This window comes from Syngnathoides biaculeatus, chromosome 14, assembly GCF_019802595.1.
Source record: "Syngnathoides biaculeatus isolate LvHL_M chromosome 14, ASM1980259v1, whole genome shotgun sequence".
Lineage (NCBI taxonomy): Eukaryota > Metazoa > Chordata > Actinopteri > Syngnathiformes > Syngnathidae > Syngnathoides > Syngnathoides biaculeatus.
In genome coordinates this window covers 1,112,501-1,127,091 of record NC_084653.1, presented here as the reverse complement: position 1 = coordinate 1,127,091, position 14,591 = coordinate 1,112,501, and the positions used below count along the sequence as shown (strand labels likewise).

The following is a 14,591-nucleotide window of genomic DNA, read 5'->3' as shown; positions in this document are numbered from 1 at the left end:
AAGTAGAGTCCCATGCAAGATATCACCTCGAGGGGTCTCTGTTGGTAATAGACCAAGACGTCATGGTTTGAAATCATCCATGCCACTGAAGCTTCCCCTGCTTAAACCAGCACATGTCAAGGCCTGTTTTAAGTTTGCCAATGACCATTTGGATGATACAGAGGAGTCATGGGAGAAGGTTTTGTGGTCAGATGAGCCCAAAATGGAAATTTGTGGTCATAATCAAGGAGTAGCTCCGTAAGAAGCACATCAAGGTTCTGGTGTGTCCTAGCCAGTCTCCAGACCAAAACCCAATAGAAAATCTTTGGAGGGAGCTGCTAATCCGTGTTACTCAGTGACAGCCCAGAAAACTGTCTGATCGAGAGAAGATCTCTGTGGAAGAGTGGGCCAAAATCCCTCCTGCAGTGTGTGTAAACCTGGTGAAATACTACAGGAAACGTTTGCCCTCTGTAATTGCAAACAAAGGCTACTGTACCAAATATTAACATTGGTTCTCTCAGGTGCTCAAATACTTACTTGCAGCTGTATCACACAAATTATTTAAAAAATAAAAATAAAAAAAAAAAAATCATACATTGGGATTTCTGGATTTTTCTTTTTAGATTGTCTCTCTCTCTTACAGTGAACATGCACCTACGATGAAAATTTCAGACCCCTCCATGATTTCTAACTGTGAGAACCTGCAATATAGCAGGGTGTTCAAATACTTATTTTCTTCACTGTATTTTAGCCCTAAAAGCATAATTCCTGGTCCCGGATTGCATTTCTAAAGCTAAGAAGCCCTCTACTATTGGGGAACGACTAACTTTGCCTGGAACAAAGCATTTGCAGCAAGGTTTAGGAGAGGCTGCATTAAAAAGGTTCAAAATATTCCACTTTCCACAACCAGAATTAGAAGAATAAATGAAATAGCAGGGGACATTGAGGCACAGTTACTTGAGAGGATAACACATTCTTTACGGTGAGTTGAATTCTTAATGCATTTGAGATTCATTTTTAAGACAATTGTTTGAATTTATTTTCCGTGAGTGCACGCCTGTGAGTAAATATATGCCAGACCTTGACAGCTGGTCCGTGAAAAATAATGCTTACTTGAAACCGGTGAGCGGTGCAAAAAACTGTTGGGGACCACTGTTGAACAGAGGATAATTGTTTTCAGATTGCATAATTCAGATAATCATTCAAGGCTAGCAGTGTCGCTCTTCAGTGTTGAGGAAGAAGCGGACAAGTGTTAAGAAAGAGGAGGATGGACTAAAACTTGATCGCTTGACAATCAAGGCCAATGAGCTTCACTACTGCGATTGCCGGTCTTATGTACTGTGGCTGTTTTATAAATAGCCGCGAATCGCCAAAACGCCTCGGGGGCCCATCGGTCGCCCCTACGGCAAGGATCCCCATATTTAGGGCTGTTGACAATGGTCTACAGTCCCTTGGCCAATCAGAAACCAGAACACCATGCGGGATTTTCCTTAGCGAATCAGGAAACAGAACACAATGAGCAGTCTTACGCTGTGCACAGAAAAAAAAAATTGCTTCACTGTGGGGGGGGGGGGAAATAAAAAAAAAAGTTAGAGCATGGCAACGTAAAGTGAACTGCATTGTAGCAAAGCAACACTGTACATACTGACTTGTTGACTCAATGTAGTAGTCATCTCACTACGCTGCACCATCTGCATATCTGTTTTTGACCAATACTAGCCTTTTGCACCTGAGTAGCATCTGCTCCACATGCACAATCGACTGAAGAATATCCGACATTGTCCCAGATAATTGCAAGACTAGTAACTTTGAACTGCACACATTCTTTTTATTAGAGAGTAATTGCTATAAATGCAACGACTCTGCATTCTTAGTTCAATTGTGAAAATATGTCGATCATTGCCACATTACTAGTAACCTTTATTGCTCCATGACTGTTACCGCAATGTCTTCATGTCTAAATTGACTGTCGTAATCATGTACTGTATGTCATACTAGAGTGGCTTCAACTACAGGAGACAAATTCTTTGCATGTTTCTGACATACTTGGTGAATGATGATTTTGATGGCTTCCCTTGCATCTCCAGCTCTGATGCGAGGTTCTGGAGGTTTAGTAAATCACTGTGCTGGAGCTTTGATGAGAGATGCTGCATTTTTAATTTGAAAGCATGAACTGAGCTAATCATATTGATCAGTTTTTTTTTCTTGTAGCTCTAGATTAAGGTCATTCAACATGTTGGTCAGATAGGTTAAAAATGCCAAGTCTAGCCACCACTGGTCGTCATTTAGTTTGCTCTATTGCTCTGACTAGTTCATGGTGTAGTCCTCCTTTCACTCGAAGTTAGCGGGGATAGGTTCCAGCACTCCCACAACACTTGAGGACAAGAGTCTTGAAAAATGGATAGATGGATGTTTCTCTTCTGGGGAAAAAAAAAATTCTCCAGACAGAGGTCTCAAAATCTTTGCAGGAATTTGTCTCAAGGAAGCCATCTGATGTCAGTGTACAACAATAACACAGAGTGGTCACTATCAGTATTATCCAGATGTGGGTAGAGTAGGTGTATTTGAGGGGACCTAGGGCGGACAGAACAAGCCATCTTCATTGCCACATACCCTAGTTGCCCGACGATATATGACGCTCCGGAGTACAAGTTGCACGAGCCATAAAATCCATAAAATGAAGGGGAAAAAACCCATAAGCCACACTGGAATATAAGTCGCATTTTGCGGGAAAATTTACTTGATAAAATCCAACAACAAGAGCAGACGTTATTTAAAATTTAAATGATGAACAATTTAAAATAAAAATAGAATAGAGGCAACAAGCTTACTGCTAGACTACCATGAGAACACTTGATCTCGTGCGAGATCTAGGATAGCAAAAGGCGGCACGGTGCAACATGTGGTAAAGCGTTGGCCTCACAGTTCTGGGGACCCGGGTTCAATCCGCCCGCATGGAGATTGCGTGTTCTCCCCGTGCCTGCGCACTTTCCTGCCACATCCCAAAAACATGCAACATTAATTGGACACACTCAATTTCCCCTAGGTATGATTGTGAGTGCAACTGTTTGTCTCTATATGCCCTGCAATTGGCTGGCAACCAGTTTTGGGGGTGTACCCTGCCTCCTGCCCGATGACAGCTGGGATAGGCTCCAGCACTCCCTGCGACCCTCATGAGGATTAGCGGCAAAGAAAATAGATGGATAGACGCAACAACAGGTTGAACGTTATGCTTACGTTACATGACAACTGAGAATGTGCCTGGTATGTTAACATAACACATTAAAAATTATTCCGATAACCATAATATAAATACCATACAAAGACGTTTACCAAAACCAATGTCACTCCAAATATCCGGTAACTAAAATCCAATGAAATCTTCATCCTTGGTGTCACTTCTAAACAAGTCCGCCAACTCCTCTTCTACGTCACTTACGTAAGACTCTTCGTCCATTGCAGTTACAACTAGTCTATTCCAGCCTTTCTGAATCCTGACAGGATGGTTTTGGTTGTCACGGAAGCCCATACTTTGTCGAGCCAACCAATGACTTCCCGAAAAGTTGCATGGCGGATTAACCCGGAAGCTGTGGTCTCGCAATGCTGGAGAGACAGTTTGTCCTAGTGAGGCTGCCGTAGTCCACAGGCTTCAGGTCGAACGCCGATCGTGTCGGAACAACCATGTAATTATGGAAACGCTTTTGACAAAGGTCACTCAAAGAAAAAAAATATACATATATAGAGTACCACCGTTTTTCAACAAGCATGGATACCCTTTGTGGAAGGGAGGGTTCTGCTGTGGGTCTACATTCACAGATGGGGAGTATGCCAAACCATTCATCCTCAATGTTGCCAAACAGACATTTTGCCAACTTCACATAAAAAGATGATCAAACGGATAAAAGATATGCCTTGGTCGGCAAGAACCGTTCACCATCGCACCATCATGATGGCAAATCAAATTGAATTATGTTCACAATAAAAAAAACAAAAGTCTCAACCCCTGCATGAAGCTTAATGTAACTACGTATGAAGCACCACAAGTTGCATTCATGATAAGAAGTACTTTGTCATCATTGGTTAGCAACATCATAATGTTATTTAAAATCTGCAGAATATGATTTTCTCTTCAATGGCATTTTTGTTCAGTCCTTCTCAGTTGTAAGAAAATAATTGTTGAAATTTTTGCAGATTTATTTAAGAAATTATGAACTCACAGCCATAAGTATTCAGACCCTTTGCTCAATATATCGTAGAAATACCCAGTTGAGCTAATGCAGCCATGAGCCTTTTTTGATTGGGAAATCAGCTGGGATAGGCTCCAGCACTCCCTGCGACCTTTTTGATTGGGAAATAGTGATGAGCCTTTTTTGATTGGGAAATCAAAAAAGGCTCATCACTATTTTGGGAATGATGCAACAAGTTTTTCTACATGGATTTGGTGGTCTTCTGCCATTCTTCCGTACAATTCCTCTTTATTTATGTTAGGTTGAATGGTGAATGTTGCTGAACACCCATTTTCAGGTCTCTGCCAAGATGCCTAATTGGGTTGAAATCAGGGCTCTGGCTGGACCTGGCCTCGAGTTCTGAAGCGACGCCTTGATTATTTTAGCTGTCTCCAAGGCAACATCCTTTGATGAAATGAAAAGCTTTTGATAAATTGTTAACTTCAATGGGTAGTTGAGACACCCAAATATGTTAAGATGTGACACCTGAAGTTTGAAACTGATCTAGTAAAACCTGGGAGAAGTTTGTTAAAATGTGATAACTGTAAAAAGCGAAAAAAACCCAGATCAGAATTAGAAAGTACATTAAAAATACATCAATTGGACTGAGGGTATGGCTCCAGGACACTTTTTTGTGGGGTTGATCTTGGGCTGTTACACATCTTCCAATGTTTTATTTTTTTTTTTTAAATGTCTGGTGTCACTCAGGATTTGATTTAAAAAAAAAAAAGAAAAACCTACAAATAACCTGTCAAATATTAAAATGTATGCCAGGCTTGAGGTGTGTAGAGATGTGTTTCATGAGTTTGCATACATTTGGACATAACAGTTGTATTTTAGATGAACAGCTTGGCGAACAGCACGTGGACACAGCAACAGCGTTTGTTGGAAAAAAAAAAAAAACTTTACATTGTGTCATCATGAAGGGGTTGGTCTTCTGAGAAAATATTAGGTAGATCAGCTTAACTCAAGACAGGAGAACAAAGTATGAAACGTCATTTACTTGTGCCAGTTTGTTGTGCAATTTGTATGATTATTTGCACGGATCTAGAAATGATTTTAAGTGTTGGCTGTCAAGTATGTGAAGTTTAGAAACGTTATGTCCATCTGGATTCAGGTTTCAACAGGTTTTATGTCATAGCAAACAATGTTGCCAGTTACCACGAAAACTTACTGTACTTACCTATTACTTGTTAAAAGTAACCTACTTATTCAAGTGAATCTTTGGATTTTAAAAAGAACAAGTTAGAGTCCAAGTAACAGTTGCATTCAAAATGACAACTGGTTTGGCCACTTCTTTATTGGAAGTGCATTCTGAATGTTAAATTGTTCCATTTTAGTGGTTGTGTATACACTATTTGCTAGGCCTGATGTGTGTACAAGAGTTTGCACAATCAATTACTTACCGGCGCTGAAAAAACACTATTCATTCTTTGCAAGAATAATAATGAAGGAAAAGAATAATTCTTATGATTACAATAGGTCCCTTGTCTGTCTGGGCCTGCTGCTCCACAGACCCGAAAAAAAAAAATCATTTGAACCTTCCTTCAGCCCTGAAGTAGAGTGGTGTTGGAACTTTGGCATTTGTCTGAAATGTGAAGTCACATGACAATAGCTTCATCAACTTTGGCTTGGCTTTTGGTGTAGATGAACCATAAATTTCCTGAAGTGGAGAAGTACTTTAGATTTGCCTTGGAAAGTGATCTGATAAAGTTCAGATCTATTACATCAATATTAGAAATACTCTCATTTAATACTCACTTTTACCTTCTTGACGCTCGCTGCTCTGGGTGTACTGTTATTGGTTGGTGTGGCAGACTCATGTTCAACAGCTTCAAAATCAAATTCTACAGGTATTTTTCTTTTCTTCTTCTTTGGCTTCTCTGGAGAAGAGAACACCAGAGGCTCCTCTTCAGTGCTGCTCACGTTTTTGACCTGAACTGAGATTTGCTTATTCTTTTTCTTCAGTGGAGTTCCCGTGTGAAGGTCTGATCCAGATTCCCTTTCATTGGTACGAAAAGAGACTGACGGAGAATCAAACAATTTTTGCTGTGACCCTGTCACAAAGTCTTTCACTTTTTTAGCCTTCGTCTTTGTGTTGTTTAATAACTGAAATTCAGGTTCAGGACTTTCCATCTTGTGTACTTGGGCTTCAAAGTTAGTGGCTTTTGAAGTTCCCTCATTGTCAACTGTCACCACTGGAGTTGTGTCAACCTCCTGGGGAGTGCCGGCATTACCAATCCTTTTTTCTTGTTCAAGCTTTGATCTTGGCCTCTTGGTTTTTTTTTCTGATTTGTCATTGCTGGGTATGGAAGAACTGAGTTTGCAGGCTCTCTCTGACCTAGAAACATATGGTTCTGGGTTATCCGCAGAACCATTCTGCAGAATGCTCCTTTGATTTGGAATGTCAGTGTCCTCCACATTAAATGTCCCCACATTCAAATCAATTAACGATCCACCATGACATTCCCTTTTTTTTGTTTTCTTAGGCTTTTTGATGTCTTTGACAATCACATCTGTTGGCTTCACGTCTTGACCAGAGTCTCTCTCTTGTTTGAATTTCATTTTTTTCTTTCCTGAAAGAGAGACAACACTGTTTTTAATAAATGAGAGCTATGATGGAGTAAATACAGCATATTTGGACAGTTTAAAGTGTATTGATGACCCACAGTTTTCCAGTCCCGCATTGAAAATTCACCTATTCATAATCGTAACTTTTTTTAAAAATCCCCACCCACATACATGGCAGAGGATAGTTTTGTAGAGGCTTTTACTCCATTCGCCTGCAGCATTGCCACATGATGATCGTAAACACGGTCCTTGAAGAAATACGCATCGCCCTCCTCTTCCGAAAAATGGCCTTTTTTTATCCATGTTAAAAACTTGCGCCCACCATCCCTCACTGATAAGGTAAGAAAACTCCATGTAACGATGAGGAGCCCCATACAGAGGCCGTATCTTTTTGGAAATTTTTCGAAGCAGCCTTTGCTGGCCAAAAACCTTCGTCTTTGAGGGGGGCGAATCACAATGCAGGGTCCAACAAGGAGAAATCTGCTCTGTCCGGAGCCCTGGAGGACATCGCAGTAGGCACCCACAGTGCCCGTGCCATCTACTGCACACGGTGGTTGATTCCTCCCGCTGGATCCCAAAAGGATAAAAGTGGTCCCAAATAGGAACCAATTCCTCTCAATGGATCCCTAAAAGAATAAAGTGTCCACGGAGTTACCACTTCTTGGTCGCCGCGGAGGAACCTTTTGCTGGGGAACAATGCTGAGGTGGTATTGTAACTAAATTATCAAAAAATGTTAACGTTTGAAAAAAAAAAAGTTATCACAAACACAACACTAAGATAGAGTATATATGCCAGATCAGGGGTGCTCAGTGCGTCAATCGCGAGAAAGTCTTGGTCGATCGCGGCACTGCGTGCCAAAAAAAGTCAGCCAATGTTCCCTATAAAATGCGCAATTGTGCACCGCTGATGCAGTCTCTTCGCGGATATTCTGCGTTGCGCGTGAAAAAAATGAAAAAAATCCAATTTAAATTGAAAGTAGAACATACAACTACTCAGTTTGTGGCATTTTGTCATGTGATTCAATGAGTGGGGGATGACTGGTTGTTAAATCCAATGGCACAATTCACATACGTACTGTAAGAAATGGAAAAAAGAGGAAGCCACTGGTTCATTTTTAACAACGACCGCTGCTCCGCCAAACACTCGGTTTCCTACTTTACCTTACAACCCACCCCTGCTCTTAAAGATGTACAGTCATACTTATAAATGTTACAGTGCTTATGCAGCCTATCCACGTTTTTTTATAATGACAGCGTCCACCACCGCTGCTTTAGTTTGCAACACAATCTGGGCAACGTAGAGCCAAAACGAGCTAGACATGCTGCTAATGTTTACTTTCGATTTTAATGGAGAAAGTTAAAAAAGAAATGCTGTTGTTTTAAGATGCAATGACTGAAGAAAAAATGGTTAAACTGGATGTGATTCTCTTTTCTGAGTGGGAAAGGTCTGGTCTGAAGCCAAAGTAGAAAATGCAGGATGAGATGGTGTGTAATTTTAAAATTCCATCTTGGCACAGCCTGATCAAGGATGAAAGCACAGACAATGCAGTGCACAAAAAGCTTATTCTGTATTTTAAATATAGGAGGCAAAATAATCTTAAAACGGCTTGAGGCGCCCCCAACCCTGATTTTCTATCTTATGATAAATAACCCGCACTTGTGATTTGCCACAAATATTAAACATATTAATTTGACAAATCGTTGATCATTTTAAATGCAACAGTTGCAGATCTCAAAGTGGCAACGCTGTATTCTCATCAATCTGACTAGATGCCAGCATAATGTCAAAAGAAATCATAACAGAAAATGTGCAATTGTATTTATCAGTTTTTGTGCCAGGAAGTGTGACGGGATTTTAATTGCCCATTTGGTTGTTTTCTTTACGTTGATTTCCACACACTCATCTGTGAGTTGGATTCAAATTTAGTTAACTGTGCCATTTCGATCTCCCTCAGTAGCATCCCAGTCATGAAAGGAGTCGTAATGACTAAATGAACGCAAAGGATTCAATCCCCAATTGGTTTAAATTCATCAATATTTGTCCTGAGTGCTTATTGGCACGTATGCTTGAATAAGCTAACGGCTAAGAGTGTTACACATTACTTAGAAACACAGTAATGATTTTCTTCCATAGGAACTACTTGAGACTTTTGAAGAGTAAATTATTAGTTGATAATGTACGCCAACGGAATTTTGAGAGACAATCAGAATCGCATATTGACCACGGACAAGGTATAATACTGTTGAGTATTCACAGAGTACTGTGGACTCTAACACAAACATTGCAACTGACCCTCCACGGACATTGTAAAACACCGATCGAGCTATTTTTCCAAATAATATTATCCATGTCTATATTTGTCCAGACCTGTAAATGTATTAAATCAAATTTCATAGTTGTGCATATTTTCCATACTTGTACAGGAACCCTGTTGTCAAAAAAATTTGTAAAAACTCAAACTGGTATCAGTCTGGTCAAAAGTGGAATAGAGTATCCATAAAATCAGGTCATGACCAGTTTCATTCGGACAGTATATGCTCCATATAAAGTCCCACAGTCATGCGGAACCACAAAAGACTAGAACAGGGGTGTCAAACTCCCTTTGGTCTGCGGGCCGAATACAGCTTAATTTGAGATCAAGCGGGCTGGACCAGTAAACTCATTGCAAAATTACATAGAACTAACCATGAGCCCACTTTTTCCTTTGTATTAGTCACTAATACTAATAATTAGTGCAAAGAATGAGTAAATTATCAAAATGTTTATTAACAGAATTTTCCTTTTACATTATGAACAATATATTATGAACAAGAGAATAACATAACATAAATAAAGTATGTGCAATTTTAACAACACTTTTACACAGTTAAACATATATTTAAGTGTGTTGTACATAAAACTGATCACAGAAATAGTAACAATGTTCCAAAAACATTTATTACCAGCCTTGTGGAACTTAAAAACACTGTTTTTCAACATCTGGAAAGCAATTTGAACAAATGAATAACTTTCACAGCAATTATTCGTCTTGCTTGGAATTTGCCCTTGAAACTTGACATCGTTTATCCTGCACAAGTGCATCAATATGAGGCATCATGTCCTGAGAAGCAGCCAATTTCAGAATCTCATTCAAATGCTTATGTGTGAGCTTTGAGCGCAGCTTTGTTTTATTAATGTTCATTAGTGAGAAAACTTGCTCACAAAGGTAGGTTGTCCCAAACATGGACAATGTTTTAGCAGCTAGTGCTGTCAATGCGGGATAGCCTGGTAGGAGGTACTTGTAAAATGTGTCCAAGCTTACAGAGGCAAATCTATCTTTCAGTTCTACATCACACTGCAAATCAATGATTTTAAGTTGCACGGCAACGGGCAAATCAGAAGCTTTGACTGTGAATGGTGAGCGAAAAACTGCAAAATCTGTTTCGAGTTCGCTAAAAACCTGAAATCTTTTCTCAAACTCCATCAACAGCCCTGAAATCTTCTCTTTGTACCGTTTCACGTCAGAATTAACGCTTGCTGCGCACATATCTTTTAAACAGGGAAAATGAGTATGGTCACCACTTGCCACCAGCATCTCCCATAACCCGAGCTTTAACTTGAATGCACGTATGCTGTCATAATACTGTGTTAGGATTTTTTTGCGTCCCTGCAACATTTTAAGAATATTCAAGTGCCCAGTGATGTCAACCGTAAACGCAAGGTCCTGCAGCCACAGATGGCACTGTAATTCCTTAAAAGGTTTACCTTTTTTCTCCATGAATTGTCCGATTTCATCACGTAAATCAAAGAAGCGCTTTAGCACAGCACCTCTGCTTAACCATCGTACGTTCGTGTGATAAGGCACACCATGGATAATGTTACAGTCACTGAGAAAGCTGTCAAATTGACGATGATTGAGACCTCTGGCTCGGATGAAATTAACAGTTCGGACAACCACCTCCATGACGTGATCCATTCTTAGCGATTTGCTGCATAATGGCTCCTGATGCAAAATGCAATGAAATGTCCAAAAATTACCTCCCCCATTTGCGGCTTGTACTTTATCTCTGAACTTTGTCACAACACCTGCCTTTTTACCGATCATTGACGGCGCACCATCAGTAGCCAGGCTTACGGCGCGTGACCAGTCCGCTCCGACTCTGTCCAGCGCTCCAACGACGGAGCTGAAAATGTCCTCAGCTGTTGTGGTGTCGATCATCTGCACCAGCTCGAGAAACTCCTCTGTGACATTCAAAGTCTTGTCAACTCCACGAATGAATATGGCCAGTTGAGCGACGTCCGTGATATCAGTACTCTCATCAATCGCAACAGAAAATGCTACAAAATGACCCCACTTTGCGTTTTAGTTGGTGGTCCAAATCTGCAGATAGTTCCGAAATCCTGTCTGCCACGGTATTTCTTGTCAAGCTTATATTGGCGAAAGCATGTCGCTTCTCAGGACACACAATTTCAGCAGCCGTCAGCAAGCAGTTTTTGATGAACTCTCCATCACTGTACGGCTTTGATGCCATTGCTATTTGGCTCGCAATTAGGTAGCTGGCTTTCACCGCAGCATCACTGGCTTCTCGGCTCCGGGTGAAAACAGATTGCTGTTTCTTCAGACGCGCCATCATTTCATTTACATTCTGTTTTCTCAATTCTCCATGCAAACTGTTGTATTTTTCACCATGCTGAGTTTCGTAATGGCGCCGAATATTGTATTCTTTAAGCACCGAAACTTGCTGCTGGCACACCAGGCACACGGGTTTCCCATTCACCTCCGTGAACATATAAGAACATGTCCATTTTTCTTGAAAAGTCCGACACTCTGTGTCTACTTTTCTCCTTTTTGACAAAGACATTTTGCTGATGAGAGTGCGAGGCAAACGGAAAAGTAGATAATGCAATTGTCGCCAATAGACGCTGTACAGACGTTCAATTTTACCAGGTCAAGGTGTTCCTAGTTCCGCCGCAGTGTTGCTTTCATGTTGTCTGCACGTACTAAAACATTGCGCCCCCTAGCGGACAATACAAGAACTACAAATTTTAAAGAAAATTCAATTTTTTTTAATACAATGCAGCTTTCTTCCCCGGGCCGTAACAAACCACCAGACGGGCCGGATCCGGCCCGCGGGCCGTATGTTTGACACCCCTGGACTAGAATGAACAACTAACATGGTTATGCAATAATGACCTCATTGTATCAAGAAAGAGGGATGATTACTTATTTAGCAAGGAAACATTTACTGATTTCTTAGTGCTCTAAATTTACACTCATTTGGAGATAAGTGGAAGCTAGACTTGGTTTTTTTGTGCAGCTTACAAATTTTTAATAGATATGGGTTTTGCAGAAACAAAGAGGTACTTTACGATTCATAGTTGCTTGCTCTGTAAGAGGTTCATCGTTCATTCTCTTTCTGATGCCAAACATTTCATCATCCTGATCTGTAGAGACTTGCTCAGAAAATCCATCTTGAGGAAATATTCCTAACAGGAAAATAAAACAATGAGTCACATAATACAACAGAAGAATATTGTGTGATCAAAATATTAACGAGAAATACCTTCACTGATATCCCGCAGCCTGCAAACCAAAAAAAACAAAAGTGGATTGAAAAGTGAGGCTGTCATTAATTACATTCACTTGGAAATAAAACCATGAAGTGAGAAAAAAAAACATACCATAATTATCATAACTATTTTGCTTATCGAATGAACAATTAAAGAATGTTTAAATTAAAATTGTTCAAATCCTATAAATTTCAGACTCGGTAAATCTTTTTTAGACTGTGTTGAATCAAAATACAACAATTAAAAACATCTGCTTTTAATGCAGACTACAATGACCAATATGTTTGCCCAGTTTAAATGGAGGTTTTTTTTTTCCAAATGAAAACATCCTATATTTGAGTAAAATGATAGAAATGAATGTTTTTAACAGATTCATGAAAAAAACATTGATTATGTGATCATAAAAACTCGTTAGTTGAAAAGGTTCTAACAAAGAAAAAAAAAAAAATCACTTCAAGATTATGGTTTTGAGTCCAAGATCGGGTCATTTTTCAGTTCAGCTAAATAAAGAAAGAAAAAGTGTCATCCTGTTATTTTGAAAAATTTTGCTAATAAAAACATCCATCCATCCATCCTATTAGCCACTTATCCTCACAAGGGTCACGGGGGTGTTGGAGCCGATCTCAGCTATCAACAGCTAGAAGGGCAAGGTACACCCTGAACTTGTTGCCAGCCAATCGCAAGGGACATAGAGACAAAACAGTTGCAGTTACAATCACACCTAGGGGCAATTTAGAGTGATACCTACTTTTATAAATGGATTAGGAATGAAAAACCTAAATTTTAGTCACCTACCCTCAGGATTTGAGAGAAAATATTGACTTAACTACAAGTACTGACTTGAAACCTTCTCCACAGATAATCTTATTTTAGACAGAGCCCAGATTTACGCGATACAAATAAAACAAAAAAATGTTTTTATCATTCAAAGCCAGACAGTCTGCCCAACTGCATGCTTTTATTTTGAGTTGAAATGACAATTCAATTCCCAGCTTTTTTAGTCATTCCAAATGTCCGGACAAGCATTCACAGGGTGAGAAATTGTTCCAGTTTTACAGTTTGTGGAGCAGCCAGCTGGAGAAACTCAGGGCCACAGAGAACTTGCATGTTTTCAAGAACAGGGTAGAGACTGACTTTTTCATTGAACTTTTCACTACATTATTTACCTTTTAACCTGTTTCAAATCTATTATATTTCTTTATCTTTTTATTAATTATTAAAGGTAAAACAACAACAACATTATCTCTAGAACTCCTTGACAAACCACCACAATAATTTTAAAGCTAAAAATAGTAGCTATACAAAAGTTAAATTGATAAATATTATGCCAGATGTGCCTTCTAATGCAGCCCAATGGGGGCACAAGCTAGCACAATCTGTAGGCCGATCCCATACCGGATTGGTCATGGCCCGGGTTAACAACGCTCACCCCCGGCACCATTATTAACCTGCAGGACCTCTGTGGAAATTCAGCTACTGTGGCTCAAAGACAAAGAGTAGGAGGAAAGTAGATTCTTAAGCAGGAGAAGAGGAATGCACACAGCCTACAACTGAGTGTAGGGACTTTGAAAGGAAAAGCTCAGGAGTTGGTTGACATGATAAAGAGAATGGTTGATATATTAAGTATCCAAGACATCAGGTGGAAAGGTAGTAAGGTTAGGGGCAAGATTTAAATTATTAGGGAAGAGCTTGCTAAGAATGTCTTGGAGGTGACAAGAGAATCAGATCGAGTGATGACGGTGAAACTTGAAATTGAGTGAGTTATGTATAATGGGATTAGAGACTATGCCCCCACACGTTGGATGTGTGAAGAAGTGATGGGTAAGTACGGCATCCAGGAATGGAACTTTATGGGACAGTGGTGGACGTTGCAAAAAGGACGGAAATGGCAGTACTGAAATCCTTTTTCCAGAAGCGGCAAGAACATAGGGTGACCTAAAAGAGCGGAGGTAGACGCAGGCAAGTGGATTACATTTTGTGCAGATGTCATCTGATGGAGGTTACTGACTGTACGTTAATAGTAGGGGAGAGTGTTGCTCAACATCATAGGATGGTGGTGTGTAGGAAGACTCTGGGGGTAGGGAGGTAGATTAAGACAAAGGTAGACCAGAGAACCATGTGGTGTAAGATGAGTAAGGAAGAATGTTGTGCAGCCTTTCAGAAAGAGGTGAGACAGGCTCTCGATTGATTTGGAGAGGTGGCTGTGCAGTTTTTGACCAACTTATTCAAGAGAATATTAGTGGGTAAAAAAGATACCTGAAGAA

The 14,591-nt window shown here is 40.0% G+C and overlaps 1 protein-coding gene across 9 annotated transcripts in view; it reads right to left on the bottom strand.

The window, feature by feature from the left end:
• Positions 1-14,591, bottom strand: part of LOC133512468 (ribosomal RNA processing protein 1 homolog A-like) — a 70,128-nt gene that overhangs the window by 10,396 nt on the left and 45,141 nt on the right. The window contains exons 11-14 of one of the 9 annotated variants that reach the window (XM_061842135.1): positions 12,321-12,340; positions 12,127-12,243; positions 5,973-6,781; positions 5,747-5,868 (exon numbers count right to left, since the gene is read on the bottom strand). In XM_061842135.1, coding sequence (XP_061698119.1) covers positions 5,747-5,868; positions 5,973-6,781; positions 12,127-12,243; positions 12,321-12,340 — 1,068 coding nt within the window. Of the gene's footprint in view, positions 1-5,487; positions 5,869-5,966; positions 6,782-12,126; positions 12,244-12,320; positions 12,341-14,591 lie in introns of those variants that run through there. The other 8 variants (XM_061842134.1, XM_061842139.1, XM_061842138.1 and 5 more) reach the window with 8 other exon arrangements.